The sequence below is a fragment of the Capsicum annuum genome, chromosome 9 (assembly GCF_002878395.1).
Source record: "Capsicum annuum cultivar UCD-10X-F1 chromosome 9, UCD10Xv1.1, whole genome shotgun sequence".
Lineage (NCBI taxonomy): Eukaryota > Viridiplantae > Streptophyta > Magnoliopsida > Solanales > Solanaceae > Capsicum > Capsicum annuum.
The window spans coordinates 54,588,582-54,609,896 of record NC_061119.1 but is presented as its reverse complement, the minus strand read 5'-3'; the positions used below and the strand labels follow the sequence as shown (position 1 = coordinate 54,609,896).

At 33.7% G+C, this 21,315-nt stretch overlaps 1 protein-coding gene across 1 annotated transcript; it reads right to left on the bottom strand.

Annotated features, from left to right (window-relative positions):
- Positions 1–1,321: 1,321 nt before the first annotated feature.
- Positions 1,322–5,813, bottom strand: LOC107848151 (60S ribosomal protein L18a). The gene is made up of 4 exons (XM_016692843.2): positions 5,598–5,813; positions 5,280–5,395; positions 5,123–5,186; positions 1,322–1,827 (listed from the first exon to the last, which is right to left on the bottom strand). The coding sequence occupies exons 1-4, from the start codon at positions 5,610–5,612 to the stop codon at positions 1,486–1,488; spliced, it is 537 nt and encodes a 178-aa protein (XP_016548329.1). The 5' UTR covers positions 5,613–5,813; the 3' UTR covers positions 1,322–1,485.
- Between the last annotated feature and the right edge of the window lie 15,502 nt (positions 5,814–21,315).

Genomic DNA, 21,315 nt, shown 5'->3' with positions numbered 1-21,315 from the left:
TAACAAAAGTAATCATGTCCTTGGCCTTAACTACAGAAAAGGGTGTTTAGCCGCTCATGGACATAACCGTAATCGCAATAATTTAATACATGTTAAAATCCATAACCAAATCAAAGTAATGGAAGATAAACCTTAATTGAAGTATTCTCCAGCCTCCCTCAAAGTTTCAAGGTCGTCTAAGATGTGTAACATAATGTTTAAGGGTCCTATTTATATGGTGTAACGTAATGTTTAAGGGTTTTATTTATAGGACACAAACTGCCGATTTGAACTTAGGTACGTGTCACGCCCCTTATCGCGGTGCCTAGGGTCCGTGGCACGTGCTTATCGCGGTGACACACTGGAATCGGTCATTTAGGATGCCCCCAAGGGCATGACACGAACCCTAACGTGATGGCTAAGGTCCGTGGCACGCCAATGACCCCAAAACGTCCATTTTACATCGTCTTGTCCCGTAATTTTATCCATCCATTCCAAGCTTTGTGGTGATGTTTTCACTTGATTTTCAGCTTGTATATCATTCATATATCATCATGATAAACTCACCAAGCATCTTATAGAATCAAACACCACGAATTAGAGCTCAAAACCACATACAATCCAAGACGATGAATTATACTTAAGGTAAGAATACTAGTTTTGTCCTTTTGATCTTTAACTAACTGTTTTGTCTCTTGGCTTGTTTCAGTTGAACCTTAAGCACTATAAACAAGTTATTCCACACATGATTAGAATCATACCTTTAGGAACTTATTACACACACTAGAATCCATCGAGATCAACTAGAACAACACATAGCTCAAGCTAATAACACTAATTTTCTCGTCTAAGCTCTAAACGACCAAATTGATTCCAAACTTGTTTGAAACACACCTTAACACTTAAATGCTCAATTATATCACAACACATTAAGCATTCAAAAAGTCCTCAAAACAAGGCTAAATAATTTTGGATAACAACACTGAGGTAATCATTTGAATTTGTTTACAAACCAAAAATACGAAATCCACCGCTTCATAGAGTAAAATTGAATGGAAATTACACTCTACATCTTCGGATTCAATCTTTAAAACAAGGTTATTCGCTACTAATGGATATTGCCCCTTTTCCTTCAATTTTTTGTTGCAGGAATTCATTTTGCCCAGAGGATCACCATGAACACAAATTTTGCTGCAGAAATTCATTTGGTCACATTTGCTGACATAAGTTGTAAAACTAGATCAGCCAATGACATTGGACTGTATTTATAACTGCCAAAAACCAAACACACAAAAAGGCATCTATGCTAACAAAAATATACTACCTTGAACTGCAACAGTAATAGCAAACAAAGCACCATGATTGAAAATAATCCAGTAACCACCATTTGATCCGAATAAAAAGGTTTCCATCTCTCTTTCACAATGAATATTAATTCAACATAACTAAAGCACCAAAACTGCAGAATTTGAAATTGCTTCCCCGCGCACACGACTATAACACGTTTTACATGAACAAGTTGGGCCTAGTAGCCTTGTAAGTGGTCTTGAGTTTCCTACTCGGTGGCCTGACTTTCTTGAACACCAAAGGAAACTTGATCTTGGAGTCATGGAACTGTTTTGTGCTCTCCCTCTTGCACAACTTAGCTGGAATGGTGGCCGTCTTTATGATCTGGATGCAGCGGTGGCGAACTCTGTGGCGAGAAGCCATCTCAGTGTACATCTGCTCCACAGCACCATTCAATGTGGTGTCACGGTACTCCTTGTACATGTTATGATATCCTGTTCTACTTTGGTAACGGAGCCAAATACCGTAGTTCTTGATTTTTGTTGGGTTCTTCTCAAAGATCTGAAAAGTTGAACAATACAATCTTCGGTTAAAGAAGATCAGAAAGTTGCAGAAATTAAACCCCACAGTGCATAGAAACAGGAAAAATAATTCGTGAAAATGAAAACAAATTTGAAAATGTTGGGGAATTCACATATCCAATTTAAGCATGCAGATAGGTTGGTTCATAATGCATAATTAACCAAACCATGTAAGGTCATACACATGGCGCGAGAAGATTGCAAGAATAAGCAACAGTATTAGGATAAGTACAAGTGGACTTAAAATCAAGACTGTCCACCGCTCTCTCCGGACGATCTTACTTGTCACATTTTTGGTATATACCCCACCCCCCACCCCCACCCCAAAGATACAAAATGTTTTGACTATCATATCGTTATTTATTATCTTTAATCATTTAAAATGTTTATCTCTCTTCAATAATATTCTCTTTTCTTTTCAATTAAAAAAAGAAAAGTTAATCTAAACAATCACAATATTGAAGTATGTGCTCTTCACTCAGGTTTTTCGATGTTTATTACTTCCAAGAATAACTATCAGTAAGGGCAAAGTGGGATGAATGTACTCAATAATATCTTGGTTTTCTAAAATGACAACTACTTTGGACCATCTATTTTTAGTAAGGACAAGAAGTAATGCGGTCCAAAAGTACTCCCTCTGTCCCCATATTACTAAAAAATAGTTGTCCCAAATTACTTGTCAATTCATAAAACCAAGGTAGAATTATTTATTTTTCTCATTTTGCCCTTAAAAGTAACTCTTTTCTTTTTTTTTTTTTTTGATAACAATGGTGTCCAGGCAAGCTTGCGTGCACCTTGACTAATTTTACGGGATACCTGCCACATCTCACAGCACCAGATACCAAGTAACTCTGTCCACCAAGACTGGAACAAATAGGAAGAAATCACCTAGTGTTTGTCACTGTTGGAAATTGAACTTGAGACCTCATGGTGCTCATCACACTTCATTGAACCAGGTCAAACCCTTGGGTGCATAAAATTAACTTTCTAGGCTACACCCTTGGGTGCTTAAAATTAACTCTTTCTAAAAGTGTAAATATTGTACAGTTTCAAAAAAGTTCCTCCAATATTAATCTTTGTATTGATGGATAAGGTATATAAACAGAGTATTAAAAAGAGTTAAAGGGTAGATTAGTAAAAATAATTTTTCACATTTATGATTTCTTAAAAGGCATGTAAAAGGGAATATGGACAAGTAATACGGGAAGGAGCGAGTAATAAATAAAATAAAGAACTAGGGATATGGTGTATAGACCCTGTACAAAAGCATATTTTCATGATAAAACAATAAAGCCTCAATAGTTAGGGATCATTTAGACATATGGGAAGGAATCACCAAAAATCTTTTTATTCTCCCACACATTTTAGAAAATGAAGAAATAATTGAGTACATTCTTCTCATTTTGCCCTTAGTAATAATTATTTTGAAAGTAATAAACCTGACTAATTAGAATTTTTCCCTTAGTAATAATTATCAAGAAATGATTGAGTACATTCTTCTCATTTTGCCATAGGAACTAATTATTTTTGAAAGTAATAAACATTAACTAATTAACCTGAAAACCTAAGTGAAAAACACGTACACATACTTCAATATTGTGATTGCTTAGACGAACTCTCTTTCTATTTAATGAAGAGATATTACAGAAAGAATGTTCATTGAAGAGAGATTTAATATTTTTAAGTTATTAATGATAATAAATAAGGGTATGATAGTCAAAACACCTAATTTCTTAAGGGGAATGTAAACCAAAAATGTAACAAGTGGTCCAAAGGGAGTAGCATTCTTCTCCTCTTTAAGTGAATATCGTGGCTTGCACACTATTAGGGTTACCTCTCTGAGTAAATGGGCATTTGGATTGGCTTATTTTAAGTGTTTTTGGCTTATATGCTCTTTTTTAATTTTTGGGGTGTTTGAAAAAGACAATAAGTGTTTTTAAACACTTAATTTTAGGCCAAAAAGGTTCAAAAATCGGCTAAAAGCCAAAAGTTGAGTATTCCCAACTTATGACTGTTAGCTTTTAGCTTATGCAATTTTTAAAAAGCCAATCCAAACAACTCTTAGAGATGGATTGGCTTATTCTAAGTGTAAATCCAAAATAGTTTTTAAGCATTTTTGTAGTGTTAGGATAAAATGTAAAAAAAGTGCTTATAACACTTAGTTTTAAGCAAAAATGATAAAAATAAGCTAAAAGTCACAAGTTAGAAATCCTAACTCAATGACTTTTGGCTTATAAGCCAAAAGCCAATCCAGGCTCTTCGACCAGTTGAACTCCCACCCCATAAGTACAGGTTGAAAGCAAAAGTACAAAGTCAAGTACATGAGGGAGGGGGAGTTGGATTCAGCATTCAGGCGCACTGATGCAAATGCAAAGTGCTTGAAAAATAGGCATTAAGAGGATAATGTATGAGCGTGTGTTTATGCACAAAACATGGTAAATAGCTCTGAATTCGGCATATACCTATTAGGGATAGGAAGGTGAGAAGGAAGTAAAATGGAATCTCAAATCCATTCTCAAAACAAGCAACCTGAAGGTGAATGGATATTGAAAATGCAAATCTAAATCTCAAGAGTAGTCAAAATGCATGTCAAAATAAGTAATACACCAAACAAACTAATCACAACACATAATGGCCACCTCTGTGAAAAACATACAACACTTTTACATAGGCAATTCCGTACATCACATTATACATAACCTAAGCTTCATAAGATTTGCATTGCGCTACACAAGAGAATGAATCAATTAGAAACCCCTACACTTGAAACCTAAGTTGCTCGGACTATTCACTTTTGATGCCGCATCCGTGCCAGATTCTCCAAAAATACACTAGTTTTGGTGAATCCGACACGCAACCATTGACAATTTTAAAGAGTCCGAGCAACATAGCTTGAAACCAGAACGTAACAAACCAAATACACTACAAGGCACCAGAATCACCATCTTTAAAATACTAATCACAACATTTATAGCCAGTGGCAAATTTATTATATATAAAATTTGGGGCACGTGCACTCGTGATTACTCCAAGAAATTAGATATTTTGTGTATATATTTTTTAAAATTGATATAATATTATATCCTACAAAAAGGATAAATAATGCACTTGATTGAATGTTGAGTTGTTTACCTGCAACTAGGGATCAATCTCCACTTAATACATTTTTCTTCTTTTTTAGTGGTGCATATATGTTGTAGAAATCCTAAATTCGCCTATGTTTCTAACACACACAATCAAAAAATGCACACACAGAGAAATGCATGTAGTCGTACCTCATTAATAGCCAGCATCTGACCATTGCTCTTCTTCACCTTTTTTAGTTTCCTCAGGAAATACCTTTTTTCCAAACAAAACACAGTAAGCACAACCCATTGACCAGTATAAATACATCAAGCAGATAGGGAGCGAAAAAAGCAGTGTGTAAAATACCAGAATTTGGACTTAGCACGAACTTCATTGGTAGCCCACAACTTCATACGATAAATCTTGGGATGCTCATCTGATTCAGATGGCAAAGCTCTCCCGACAACCTGGTACTGATGGAACTATAATAACACCAAGAAAACAACAGTGTTTATTTCAAATCTTGAGATAATAAGATAAAAATGAAAAATGGTAAGAACCCACAACAACAACAACAACAACAACAACCAAAAAAGAAAAGAAAAAACTTTACTTTGTAGAATGAAAATTTTTGAAAACCAACAAATTTTTAAAAAATAATAATAAAACAATTATCAGTAATACCTTGTAGTTCACCATTTCTGCACAGCTCCGTTTTCCTCCGCAAGGCGTCTGGATACGAATCGGAGTGAAGAGAAGCAAAAGGTATCAAGTTAAAGGGCCTGTAGAGAAAAACCCTAATTTCAAACGCCTATTAATTTGGGCTGTAAAAGCGTAATGGTGTTGGGCTATGGAAGGAGTTTGGGTTTAGTCTTTGATGAGGTGATCATGTAATTAATAGCCGTTTGACCATGAAAATTATTGAAAAATTTTATATATACACAAGTTAATTATTAGTTATTATAAAATATTCCAATTTTGAAAAGTAATTATAAATATAACTCATTCTCCCTCCGTTTCATTTTAGTTGGTCCTCTTTCTAAAAATATTTATTTCAATTTAGTTGTTCATATGATGAAATCAAGAGAATTTTATTATGTTCTTTCAATACTACCCTTAACATTAAATAACTAAACAAAGTGTATTTACTCAAATTTATATTTTTAAAGCATAATTAATAAGGTTAAATTGGTAAAATAAACCCCCTAATTAATATTTTCTTAATGGGTGTGTCAAGTCTATAGGGATCAATTAATATGAAACGGAGGGAGTATTAATTACACAAATCCCATTCTTTTTTACTGTTTCTCTCTCTTCCTTCTTATACATCCCAAACTACCATATTTTGCTTTAAATTATGCTCCATATTTTTTGTTTAAAACCTTGCTAACGTGATTTGAAGGTTTCAAATTTCTTTCACTTATCAAGCATCAACTGATCAAGTAATTAATTTCATCACTTTATTTATTTAAATCAAAGATCATTTCAATTTTTTCTTTAATGCGTATGTAGTTCTCAAATCTGCCCCTCCCCTCGGGGCCCAAACCCACTAGACTAAACTCCCCATAATTTTTCACATGCCAATAAAGTTTATTTGAAGACAACAACAATAATACAGAAGAAAAAAAGAAAAACAAACTTTTGAACATGATACTAGGTCTATCCGTAAGGGCACCCATCAAACAAGGATCCTGTCCCTTGTTTCAGGTATACATATTTTAGTAATTTATCAACGTCAATTGGACATATGAGCAGATTTTTTTCAGGAAACAAATATTTTGTTAAATGTCACAACGTTTGTGATAGATTGTTGATATATTGACCTGTTGGCGTTGCTTTGGATATTGACAAGGTAAACATCGAAAAAAAAAGGTTCAAAAATCAGTCTCAGCCTCGGTTTTTTATTCAGATTTGTACATCCATTAATTCAAAATCTCTCCTCCAATTCCGCCTCCTCTTTCCGGCACATAACGCTTTTGTTGGTTTCATGGTCACATTATACTTTAGATATTTACATTATACATTACAAAGTTTACATTAGATAGTACTTTTATACGTTGTTGGTTTTATGATCACATTATACTTTAGATATTTACATTATACATTAGAAAGGTATTTTTTTTTTATAATTTTTGATTTACTTCAGTAAATGGTTTCTTATAGTTAATACTTTTTTATAATACTGTACGTTGATATATTTTTTATATACGTTGGGTACATTATACTTTATAATTGTTACCTTATACAATATAAATATAATAAGTTTAAATTGACTATGTTAACCTCATATATTTATGGTCACATATACTTTAAATATTTTCTATCGGAAACAGTCTCTCTACTTCGTTAGAGGTAGTGGTATAGTCTGCGTATACTCTACCCTCCCCAGACCCCACGATGTGGGAATCTACTCGGTTTTTTGTTGTTGTTGTATTATACTTTAGATATTTACATTATACATTAGAAAATTTACATTAGATATTAGTCTTCGTGACATCCTTATAATATGTATAAGGTTACATTATACATTTAAAAAGCTTATATTTTACATTAGTTTTCATGATAACATTATACATACACGTACTATGTATAAGGTGCATACACACATGTTGAACTATTGTATAAGGTAATCTGTTTTAATGTTGTCAGTGTGCTGATATGCTGCACCCTTTTTTGTGTTTTTTTATTTCCGTTGTAACTTGATTTTTTTGTGATAGTTTTGATAACTTTGCAAATATACATTATTGTCTCATGGCATGAAATATTGTATTGACAAAGTTTCGGCTCACCCGTTGCATATTGGTAGCTCATGTAACCGAAAATTTAAAGAAGATACAAAGAATTATTTTGGGGAAGAAATTATTGGGCATTTAGAACCAAAAAGGAAATTGCAAGGAAGACAATTGTGTTGATGTTTCATGAAATTTTTGAATTTGTTGTTGGGTTCAATAGGTATAAAAAGTGTGAATGAAAAATGGAGGAAAAATAGTGGAGAGAAATAGAGACACTAAAATGGAAAGTATACTCTTTTAAGGGAAAGTTCATAATTCTCCCACATGGGTGGGAGAAAGAAACTTTGAAGTGTTTATAATAAGAAATACTTACTCCACATGGATAGTGAAGCAAGAACAAGGTGGTGCCTCGTGCCGCCGTCGCCATCGCTCGCTCGGCTTCAGCTTCGGCTTTGGCTTCAAATTCGAATTTGGATTTGAATTTGGAAAATGATCGATGAGATCTATCTTTTTGGACAAAATTGATTTGACGAAAATTTAATCTTAAAATACCAAAGGCAAACGCAATAATTTTTTATGTTTTTTGATCCTCCATTTATATGCATGCATGTAGTGGAGGAAACACTATTTTGAAATGCAGTGTAAAAGCGAATTGATGCTTCAGAAGGGATGCAAACCTTCAACGAAATAACACATTGATTAATAAAATGGTATGTATGTTTGGAAAAGACGCATTCTTTGGACGAACAGACATGATTTTCTAGAAAGGTTACACCTTTTTAGTGAACCATTGCCACCTTCCGGAAGAGGCACCTGATGGCTATATAAACCTGTTTTTATCCACAGGTTTAGGTACGAAATTTTTTTTTGAACATACAAACTCTTTTTGTCTTCAAAAACATTCTGTATGATCAATGAAATCGTTGAGTGAGTTCGAAGAGATTCCAATTGTTTGAGGTACCACTATAGTTGGTTTGTTTGGCCATTTTATTCTGGGAGGAAGATTCCATAACCTCGGGTACAGTGAGGGGAGTTATTCCTTAAGAACACTCTGTAAAGTCGGGGGACTTGGCCTTAAAAATTCTGTTTTATCTCATTTCTGAAAATTGACATACTTCTTGGATAGATTATTCGTAATCTTGTGTTGAAGGTGTTAAAGAAATTCATTAGTATTCTTGTCTTAGACTTGAACTTCTTAGAAGTTATTGTTGCATATATATATAAAGATTCTTGTACCCAAAAACATTGTAGATAACAATCTTAAGGAATAAGCTTTTTTCGGAATCTGTATAACTTGTTTCTGGAGATTAAAGCTTTAAGCTTTCTACTCCATTTGAACTTAACTAGTGATTTGAAGACATAAAATCTTCATCACAAGTTAAAGATCACTCGGTTGATGATTGGAAGTCATAAAAACTTCATCGTTAAAATAGAAACAAGAAGTGTTTAAAGTTGCTGCAATTTTTTAATAAGTATTCGATACACTAAAGGTACTATCTTGTGGTGACAGGAAAATAACGACTGATAATCAAATGCAAGATGCTGAACTACTATGGCGGCAACTACTATTGTCACGACGAGTTGTACTAATGCTCCGCAAGTTATGGCACCGGCGGAGAAACCTGGGAATTTCGCTGGTATTAACTTTAAGAAATGGCAACAGAAAATGTTCATCTACCTCACAACTCTCTGTCTTCAAAGGTTCACGATTGAGAAAACTCCGGAGGTGCCCGAGGAAACCTCTGAAAGAGAACGCTTCGTGATTATGGAGGCTTGGAAACACTCAGATTTCCTTTGCAGGAATTATATCTTGAGTGATCTCCAAGATGACCTTTACAATGTGTATAGTAGAACAAAGTCTGCAAAAAAAAGTTATGGGGAGCGCTATAACGAAAGTACAAGATAGAGGATGTCGGAACTAAAAAAGTTCTTCGTTGCAAGATTCCTGGAGTACAAAATGATAGACAACAAGTCTGTTGTTTTTCAGGTACAGGAACTGCAAGTGATCATCCATGATCTCCTAGCGGAAGGTATGATTTTGACAAATACCTTTGTTGAACAATTTAAAATGTTCTTAGTACTCACATGAAATGTAGGTTTGATTGTGAATAAAGCGTTTTAAATAGCAGCAATAATAGAGAAGCTACCACCTATGTGGAAAGACTTCAAGAACTATTTGAAACACAAATGTAAGGAGATGTCAGTTGAAGATCTTATTGTACGACTACGCATTGAAGAAGATAATAAGGCTGCGGAAAGAAGGTCAAGAGGCAATTCTGCAATGAGTGGAGCAAACATTGTAGAAGATGACCAAAACAACTCTAAAAAGCAAAAGAAAGTTGTAAATAAAAGCAATCAACCCAAGAAGAAATTCAAGGGAACGTGCTTCAACTGTGGCAAGATTGTCCACAAGTCTACGGATTATCGTGCCCCGAAGAAAGGAAGAAGAAGGACCAAGAAAATCTGGCTGAGTCTAAGAAAGAAACGGATGATCTGTGTGCTATACTTCCCGAATGCAACTTGGTAGGAAATCCTCGCGAATGGTGGATGGACTCTGGTGCCACCTACCATATTTGTTTTAACAAGGAGTTGTTTTTGATGTTCGCTCCGGCTCAAGTAGAAGAAAAAATCTACATGGCAAATCCGCTACTGCAAAAGTGGAAGGAACAAGAAAAGTGTTCTTGAAGATGACTTTCGGCAAAGTGTTGATACTTAACAATGTCTTGTATGTTCCGGAGTTACGAAAGAACTTAATTTATGTTTCACTTCTAGACAAGAACGAATTCAAATGTGTATTTGTTTTCGGAAAAATTATACTTACTAAAGGAGAAAGGCTACCTCAATGAGGGCCTATTTAAAATGAATGTAATGAATGTTGAAATCAATAAAAGTTAAATTTCTTTTACTTGCTTGAGTCTCCCAATTTGTGGCATGAACGATTAGGCCATGTTAATTACAAAACATTATGAAAACTGATTAACTTAGAAGTTTTGTCAAACTTTGAGTGCAATAAATTAAAGTGTCAAACTTGTGTGGAATCAAAGTATGCTAAGAATTCATATAAGTCCGTTGAAAAGAATCTCAATCCCTTAGACTTAATCCACACTGACATTTATGATATGAAGTCAACACTATCAAGTAGTAAGAAAAAGTATTTCTTAACTTTTATTAATGATTGCACTAGATATTATTATGTCTACTTGCTAAATAGTAGGGATGAAGCAATAGATGCGTTTAGGCAATACAAAACTGAAGTTAAAAATCAATGAGAGAAAAAGATCAAAACTATAAGAAGTGATAGGGGCAGAGAGTATGAATCTCCCTTCGCCGAAATATGTGTAGAGAATGGAATTGTCCATCAAACTACGGCCCCATATTCAGCTTAATCTAATGGAATTGCAAAAAGGAAAAATCAAACTTTGAAGGAAATGATGAATGTCTTACTTATAAGTTCAGGTTTACCGCAAAGCTTGTGCGGGGAGGTTATCCTTACAGCCAACCGAATACTCAATAGAGTTCCCCATAGTAAGGCACAATCAATTCCTTATGAAAAATAGAAAGAAAGGAAACCCAACTTGAAATATTTCAAACTGTGGGGGTTTCTAGCAAAGGTTCAAGTTCTTATGCCTAAAAGGATTAAGATAGGACCTAAGATGGTGGACTGCATGTTCATAGGATATGCTTCATAAATCCGAATATCTGGATATTAATGAAAATACGATAATTGAATCAGATAACGTTGAATTCTTTTAAAATATTTATCCGTATAAAACTAGACATGAACAGTCCAGTGGAGGGTCTAAACGACCTCGAGATAAACCAAGTGAGAATGTACATAATGATGAAAATCCAAGATGTAGTACAAGTCAAAGAACGTCAACTTTGTTTGGATAGGATTTTGTAATATTTCTCTTAGAAAATGAGCCTCAAATATTTAAGGAAGCGATGACATCTTCGGACTAGTCCTTTTAGAAAGAGGCAGTCAATAGTGAGATTGATTCAATCTTAAGCAACTATACGTGGCAGTTGATTGATCTTCCTCCAGTAAACAAACCTTTAGGATCTAAATGAATCTTCAAAAAGAAAATAAAAGCGAATAGTATTATTGACAAATACAAGGTAAAACTTGTAATAAAAGGCTTCAAACAAAAAGAAGGCCTTGATTACTTTGATACATACTCGATGATAACAAGGATAATGTCGATCCGAATGTTAATTGCCTTGGCGGCGGTGTTTGGTCTTAAAATCCATCAAATGGATGTGAAAACCATTCCTAAATAGAGAATTGGAGGAAGAAATTTACATGGAACAGCCTGAGGGTTTTGTGGTTCCAAGAAAAGAAAATTAGTTGTGTAAACTTGGTAAGTCACTTTGTGGATTAAAACAGGCACCTAAGCAATGGCATGCAAAGTTTGACCAAACCATGTTCGCAAGCGTATACTTAATTAATGAATGTGATAAATGTGTTTATATTAAAGACACTCCAAATCACCAAGCCATTGCATGTTTATATGTGGATGATATGCTGATCATCATTAGAGACATTTCAGACATAAATGTAATGAAACGAATGCTCAAGATCAAGTTTGATATGAAAGACCTTGGAGTTGCGGAACTAATCTTAGGGATAAGAATCCATAGAACTCCACAAGGGTTGGCATTGTCACAGTCTCATTACATCTAAAGAGTTCTTGAAAAATTCAAGTATATGAAATTTGGTATTGCCAAGACTTCATTGGATATAAACTTTGCACTTCGAAAGAATGAAAGAAAAAGTGACTCACAATTGGAGTACGCAAGAGTATTGAGATGTTTAATGTATATAATAAACTGTACACAACCAGACATATCATGCGCTATAAGTAAGTTGAGTCGGTACACGAGTAGTCCTAATAAAACTCATTAGATGGCAATGAAAAGAGTTTTGGGGTATCTTAAATACACTCAAGACTACGCTTTGTATTATAATAAATATCCCGCGGTACTTGAAAGATATAGTGATGCAAATTGGATCACCGGATTGAAGAAAGTAAAATTCACGAGTGGATATATATTTACTATCGGTGAAGGAGCGGTCTATTGGAAATCATCCAAACAAACTTGTACTGCTCGCTTTATAATGAAATCTGAATTTATCGCATTGGATAAAGTAAGTGAAGAAGTAGAATGACTCTGAAATTTTTTGGAAGATATTCCTTATTGGCCCAAACCAGTGACACCAGTATGTATACACTGTGATAGCCAAGCGGCAATAGGTAGGACAAGGAGCATGATGTACAACGGTAAATCTCGTCACATAAGACATAGATAATACCGTTAGAGAACTTCTCTCTAGTGGAATTATCACTGTTGACTATGTGAAGTCAAAGGATAATGTGTCAGATCCACTTACAAAAGGTTTATCTAGAGAAGGAGTTGAGAGAATATCCAAGGGAATAGGTTTAAGGCCTAGGACAAGTCAGCATGTCGGTAACTCTACCTAGCACACTGGAGATCCCAAGAGCTAGGTCCAAGGAGATCAAACAAAGTTGTATCTGGCAGGCTCAACATTGTCAAATACCCAACCCATTCTCATGATGTAGACAATGTTTAGTAAACGAGGATAAGACTTATGGTGTAAAGTCTTTTAATGATTATCTAAATTTGGTAGATTTAACCAAATAGTTTAATCTATAGGATTGAATGTTTAGAAATTACCTATGTAAGGGCAAAGTGGAAGCCGCTTCAAGGAGAATATTAGTAAAGGTCTATTCTCTAAGCTCTCTTGAAATTAGGACATGTTCATGGCTAAAAAGAACAAGACCATGAGAACCATAAACAGTTAAAGGTTGGTTGTGTAACATGTGTTGTCTAGGTGTACACTAAAGCTCGACGGTTTAAAGATATCAAATCTACTGATTGATCGAGTGCATCCGATGTATGTTAACTACGGAAAGTTCAAAGGGAAACCCACTTATCCAGATGCAATCAGTCTTTGCTTGATGATCACATACTTGTCCGTAAAATTTTATGAAAAAGTAGCCATTCTTCATTTATGTGGGGGATTGTTGGGTTCAATATGTATAAAAAGTGTGAATGAAAAATAGAGGAAAAATAGTAAAGAGAAAGAGAGACACTAAAATGAAAAGTGTACTCTTTTAAGGAAAAGTTCACTAATTCTCCCACATTGGTGGGAGAAGCAAACTTTGAAGTGTTTATAATGAGAAGAACTTACCCCACATGGATAGTGAGGCAAGAACAAGGTGTTGTCTTGCGTTGTCATCATCATTGCTTGCTCAGCTTCAACTTTGGTTTGGGATTTGGATTTGTCAAATAATCGATCGATGAGATCTATCTTTTGGGACAAAATTGATTTGATAGAAATTTAATCTAAAAATACCAAAGGGAAAATGCAATAATTTTTCTGTGTTTTGATCCTCCATTTATATCCATACAAGCACTGGCGGAAATACTATTTTGAAATGCAATGCAAAAGCGAATTGATGCTTTGGAAGAGATGCAACCCTTCAACGAAATAACATATTGATTAACAAAATGGTATGTCTGTTCAGAAAAGACCCATTCTTTGGACGAACAGATAAGATTTTTCAGAAAGGTTACACCTTTTAAGTGAACCATTGCCACCTTTTGGAAAAGGCACCCGATGGCTATATATACCTACTTTTATCTACAGGTTTAGGTACGGAAAATTTTTCTGAACATACAAACTCTTCTTGTCTTCAAAAACATTTTGTTTGATCAATCAAATCGTTGAGTGAGTTCGAAGAGATTCTAATTTTTTGAGGTACCGCTATAGTTGGTTTGTCTGGCCATTTTTTCCTAAGAGAAAGATTCCATAACCTCGGGTACAGTAAGGGAAATTATTTCTTAAGGACACTCTGTGAAGTCGGAGGAGTTGGCCTTAAAAATTCTGTTTCATCTCATTTTTAAAAATTAACATACTTCTTGGATAGATTATTCGTAGTCTTGTGTTGAAGGTGTTAAAGAACTTCATAAGTGATTTTGTCTTACACTTGAACTTCTGTTGAAGTTACTGTTGGATATCTATATACAGATTCTTGTAATCGAAAATGTTGTAGATAACAATCTTAAGGAATAATCTTAATTTGGAATCTGTATAGCTTGTTTTCTGGAGATTAAAGCTTTAAGCTTTCTAATCCATTTGAACTTAACTAGTGATTTGAAGACATAAAATCTTCATCACAAGTTAAAGATCACTCGGTTGACGATTGGAAGTTATAAAAACTTTATCGTTAACTTAGAAACAAGAAGTGTTTTAAGTTGCTGCAATTTTTAATAAGTATTTCAATATACTAAAGGTACTATCTTGTGGTGACAGGAAATTGATGACTAATAGCCAAATGTATGATGCTAGAATGACTTATGGAGGCAAGTAGTATTGCCACGATGAGTCTTACTAATGCTCCGCAAGTTATGGCACCGACACAAAAACCCGAGATGTTTGCGGGTATTGACTTTAAAAGATGGCAGCAGAAAATATTCTTCTACCTCACAACTCTCTATCTTCAAAGGTTCACGATTGAGGAAGATCCGAAGGTACTCGAGGGAACCTCTGAAACAGAACACTTCATGATTGTGGTGGCTTAGAAACACTTACATTTTCTTTGCAGGAATTATATTTTGAGTGGTATCCAAGATAACCTTTACAATGTATATAGCGGAACAAAGATTGCAAAAGAGTTATGGGGAGCACTAGAATAGAAGTACAAGATAGAGGATACCGAAACTAAAAAGTTCTTCGTTGTAAGATTCTTGGAGTACACAATAATAGACAACAAGTCTATTGTTTCCCAAGTGCAGGAACTGCAAGTGAGCATCCATTATCTCCTAATGGAAGGTATAATTTTGACAAATACCTTTGTTAAATAATTTAAAAATATTCTTAGTATTCATATGAACTTTATTATAGGTTTGATTGTGAATGAAGCATTTCAAGTAGCAGTAATTATAGAGAAGCTACCACCTATGTGGAAAGACTTCAAGAATTATTTGAAACATAAATATAAGGAGATGTCAGTTGGAGATCTGATTGTATAACTATGCATTGAAGAAGATAATAAGGCTGCGGAAAGAAGGTCAAGGGGCTACATGGAATAGCCTGAAGGTTTTGTGGTTCCAGGAAAAGAAACTAAGGTGTGTAAACTTGTTAAGTCACTTTATGGACTAAAACAAACTCCTAAGCAATGGCATGCAAAGTTTGACCAAACTATGTTGGCAAACGGATTCAAAATTAATGAATGTGATAAATATGTTTATATTAAAGACACTTCAAATTACCAAGTCATTGTGTATTTATATATGGATGATATATTGATCATCAGTATAAACATTTCTGACTTAAATGCAACGAAATAAATACTCAAGAGCAAGTTCGATATGAAAGACCTTGGAGTTGTAGATGTGATCTTAAGGATAAGAATCCATAGAACTCCACAAGGGTTGGCATTGTCACAGTCTCATTACATTGAAAAGGTACTTAAAAATTTCAAGTATATGGAATTTGGTATTGCCAAGACTTCGTTAGATGTAAGCTTTGCATTTTGAAAGAATAAAGGTGAAAGTGACTCACAATTGGAGTACGCAAGAGTATTGGGATGTTTAATGTATATAATGAACTGTACATGACCAGAAATAGCATGCACTATAAGTAAGTTGAGTCGGTATACGAGTAATCCTAATAAAACTCATTGGATGACAATGAAAAGAGTTTTGGGGTATCTTAAATACACTCAAGACTACGCTTTGCATTATAATAAATATCCCGCGGTACTTGAAAGATATAGTGATGTAAAGTGGATCACCGGATCGAACAAAGTAAAATCTATGAGTGGATATGTATTTACTATCGGTGGAGGAGCGGTCTATTGGAAATCATCCAAACAAACTTGTACTGCTCGCTTTATAATGAAATCTGAATTTGTCGCATTGGATAAAGTAAGTGAAGAAGTAGAATAGCTTCAAAATTTTTTGGAAGATATTCCTTATTGGCCCAAACCAGTGACACCAGTATGTATACACTGTGATAGCCAAGCGGCAATAGGTAAGGCAAGGAGCATGATGTACAACGGTAAATCTCGTCATATAAGACGGAGACATAATACTATTAGAGAACTTCTCTCTAGTGGAATTATCATTGTTGACTATGTGAATTCAAAGGATAATGTGTCAGATCCATTTACAAAAAGCCTATCTAGAAAAGGAGTTAAGAGAACATCCAAGGGAATGGGTTTAAGACCTAGGACAAGTCAGCATGTCGGTAACTCTACCTAGAAGACTGGAGATCCCAAGAGCTAGGTTCAAGGAGATCAAACAAAGTTGTGTCTGACAGGTTCAACATTGTCAAATACCTAACCCATTCTCATGATATGGACAATGTTTAGTAAACGAGGATAAGACTTATGGTGTGACATCTTTTAATGATTATCTAAATTTGGCAGATTTGACCAAATAGTTTAATCTATAGGATTGAACGTTTAGAAATCACCTATGTGAGGCCGAAGTGAAAGCCGCTTCAAGGAGAATGTTAGTAAAGACGTATTCTCTAAGCTCTCGTAAAACCAGGACGTGTTCATGGCTAAAAAAACAAAACTGTGAGAACCATAAATGGTAAAAGCCTGATTATGTGACGTGTGTTGTCTAGGTGTACATTAAAGCTCGACGGTTCAAATATATCAAATCTACCGATTGATCGAGTGTATCCGATGCATGTTCACTATGAAAAGTTCAAAGGAAAATCCTCTAATCCATATGCAATCAGTCTTTGATTGATGATCCCATACTTATCCGTAAAATTTTACGAAAAAGTAGCCATTTCCCATTCATGCGGGGGATTGTTGGGTTCAATATGTATGAAAAGTTTGAATGGAAAATAGAGGGAAACTAGTGGAGAGAAAGTGAGACACTAAAATGGAAACTGTACTTTTTTAAGGGAAAGCTCACTAATTCTCTCACATTGGTGGGAGAATGGAACTTTGAAGTGTTTATAATAAGAAACACTTACTCCACATGGATAGTAAGGCAAGAACAAGGTGGTGCCTCACGCCGTCGTTGTCGTCTCTCGCTCGGTTCAGCTTTGGCTTTGGCTTCAGATTTGGATTTGGATTTGGATTGGAAAAATGATCGATCGATGAGATCTATCTTTTTGGACAAAATTGATTTGACAGAAATTTAATCCAAAAATAGCAAAGGGAAAATGCAACAATTTTTTCTGTGTTTTGATCCTCCTTTTATATGCATGCATGCAGTGGCAGAAACACTATTTCGAAATGCAGTGCAAAACCAAATTGATGCCTCGGAAGGGGTGCAACCCTTCAATAAAATGACACACTGATTCATGGAATGGTATGCCTGTTCGGAAAAGACGCATTCTTTAGACGAACAGACGTGATTTTCTAGAAGGGTTACACCTTTTAAGTGAACCATTGCCACTTTTCGGAAGAGGGACCTGATGGCTATATAAACCTGCTTTTATCCACAGGTTTAGGTACGAAAAAATTTTTTTAACATACAAACTCTTCTTGCCTTTAAAAACATTCCGCGTGATCAATCAAATCGTTGAGTGAGTTCGAATAGATTCTAATTTTTTGAGGTACCGCTACAGTTGGTTTGTTTGGTCATTTTATCCTGGGAGAAAGATTCCATAGCCTCGGTTACAATGAAGAGAATAATTCCTTAAGGACACTCCGTGAAGTCGGGGGACTTTGCCTTAAATATTCTGTTTCATCTCATTTCTGAAAATTAACACACTTCTTGGATAGATTATTCGTAATCTTGTGTTGAAGGTGTTAAAGAACTTCATAAGTGTTCTTGTTGTAAACTTGAGCTTCTGTTGAAGTTATTGTTGCATATATATATATATATATATATACAGATTCTTGTACCCAAAAATGTTTTAGATAATATTTGTATTGCAGTTCCTATTTTCAAGTCTCCATAAAATCAGCACATTAATTAATGGAGTTAATTATGTAAAAGAATAATGGTATTTGATTTTATTTCCATAATTGTAGGCAAAACAGTTACCTCATACGTTGTAGTACCTAGGGGTGTTCATGGTTTGGTTTTTAACCAAACTGAACCGCGATCCAGACCAAACCTATTAAAAAACCCGATATTTGGTTAGGTTTGGTTTTGAATTTTAAAAAACGATACTAATTTGATTTGATTTGGTTTTACTCTAAAATAACCAGTAAAATAACCAAACCGAACCTATATATATATATATATTTTAATTATTTATGTATTATTCATAAATACAATATAAATATTTGTTACATTTTATGTTTTAATCATGATTTAACTTTAGTTGTAACACACTAAGTCATATCTTCATACAGTTGATAGTACCTTATGAGATTCTAAATGAATTTCGCACTTTGAATGGCGAATGATACTTAGCTGAGATTCAGTAGACTATAGACAATCACTTATTTTAACTTTCTTTTCGAACCTTATTGAACAAAAAGTTTATGTGTTCACCTTTTGGGGGGTTTATCATATCATTTTGTTAAATGTAGTTTTAAAAAAAAAAATTAGAAGCGTTCATATGGTGTTGTTTATAGCTTTGCTGAAGTATAACACTCAGTTGACATCTTAGTTTCAAGGTTGAGATACAACACTCGGTTAACATCTCATATGTTAGATTGGAATTGTTTTCTTAAATTTTTAACTTTTACCTTTAGCTAAAGTTATAAACCGAAAAAATCGAACCAAACCGAACTAAACTGACAAGAACCAAACCGACGGTTATTTTTTTGTTTGGTTTGGTTTGATTTTAGAAATTTAAAAACCGACTAAGTTGGTTTGGTTATGATTTTGACCAAGAACCGACCAAACCGATCCATGAACACCCCTAGTAATACCGTATAAGGCACAAAGTAATGTATATGTATTTTTCTAAAGCTGAGAGAGAGAAAGTTCATCCAAGATTCTATGTAATTACTTTCATTAAGGATGGGATTTATGTTGTTTATACAAAATTATTTACATTTTTTCAAAAAATTATTTTACTTTAGTGAAAAAAAGTGAAAACAAGATGCATTTGGTCATGAAAATTTTAAATACAATTCTAAAATTTTATTTGAAAAAGCGAAAACTAGTTACACTTGTTTTCACTTTTTTCACGCATACTTCTCTCACAAAATTTCAAAAACAACTTTAATTTATATTTATGGTCAAACACAACTCCAACTTCAATTTTAACTCCAACTCCAACTCCTAAAAATTATGATTTTCATGGTCAAACGGAGCCTTAATGTTGGGAAAGGATACTGTGGGGCCAAGTTTAGTCAATGGACAGAAAATGACACTTCGGCATTTTTATTTCCAACTAATTTAGCTTACATGCGTTGCACGTATATTTTGCGTTTTCATTTAATTTAGAAGATTGGCACATAATTTTTTTAACTAAAATATGTACATGTAAACATCGAAAATAAACTTGATCTATAAAATAAAATACAAGCACAAAATAACTAAATAAATAAATAGAAGTGAATATTCCGCTACTTATTCAAAGTTGTCTATGTGAGTAAATATTATGTAATTCTTCTATCTATTACTCCCTCTGTTCATTTTTACTTGTCATTATTTCACTTTTCAAAGTCAAACTGCATAAATTTTGACCAATATTTTAAGATATAGTTTTTGGCCATATTAATATAAGAAAGATTGCAACTTATCGCATTTTCCGTATAATTTTTGGTCAAATAAATTTTAAATTTAGATATTAAATTAATATACTTCAATTTAGTTTTGTAAATAAGTTAAATTGAACTCGAGAAACAAAGTAGTGACAAGTAAAAGTGAATGGAGGGAGTTCTCCGTAACCAATGAATCGAAATTGTAACTCCACAATGATACAAACTTAAGAGCTTCTATTTTGAATTCTAAAATAAACAAAAGCTATATCGAAAATATATGATAATTTATTATTTAAATATCAAGAATATATGAAGTAATATTTCAAAAAACTTACCTTAAATTACAAGTAAATTTGTCTCGTTCACATATACTATCAAGATTTCATGAAAAAACTTCTCAATTAGCAATTGTCTATCAAGAATACATGATAACTTTTTGTTGTAAACTTCAAGAACATACCAAATTTTAGAGAGGCTATCTCAAATCACAAGCAAATTTATCTCTTTAATCATAGATGCTATCAAGATTTCAATTGGTAAGAAAATTCTAAAACTTCAAGAATATGTTAAAATTTTAGAAAGCGTACTCTAAATCACAATCAAATTTATCGCTTTGGTCATAGATGCTATCAAGATTTCAGTGGTAACAAAATTATATACCTAAACTTATTTTGCACATAAATTTCTCAATTAGCAATTGTCTATCAAGAATACATAATAATTTATTATTCTAAACTTCAAGAATATACTAAAATCACAATGACCAATTAGCAATTATCTATGTATCGAAAATATACAATAATTTTATTATTGTGAACATCAAGAATATACTAAAATTTTAAAAACTTACCTCAAATTACACGTAAATATGTCTCTTCAATCATGATACTACCAAGATTTCACACTGAAAAAAATTGTCAATTAACAATTCTCTATCAAGAATACATGATAATTTATTATTATTAACTTTAAGAACACACTAAAATTTTAGAAAACATATAAAATCAA

Excerpts from the sequence above, each read along its gene's own strand:
- LOC107848151 (XM_016692843.2), bottom strand. Across the intron at positions 5,187-5,279 it reads CGTGCTAAGTCCAAATTCTG|GTATTTCCTGAGGAAACTAA; the intron begins GTATTTTACACA and ends TTTGGAAAAAAG. Across the intron at positions 1,828-5,122 it reads AGATGCTGGCTATTAATGAG|ATCTTTGAGAAGAACCCAAC; the intron begins GTACGACTACAT and ends TCAACTTTTCAG.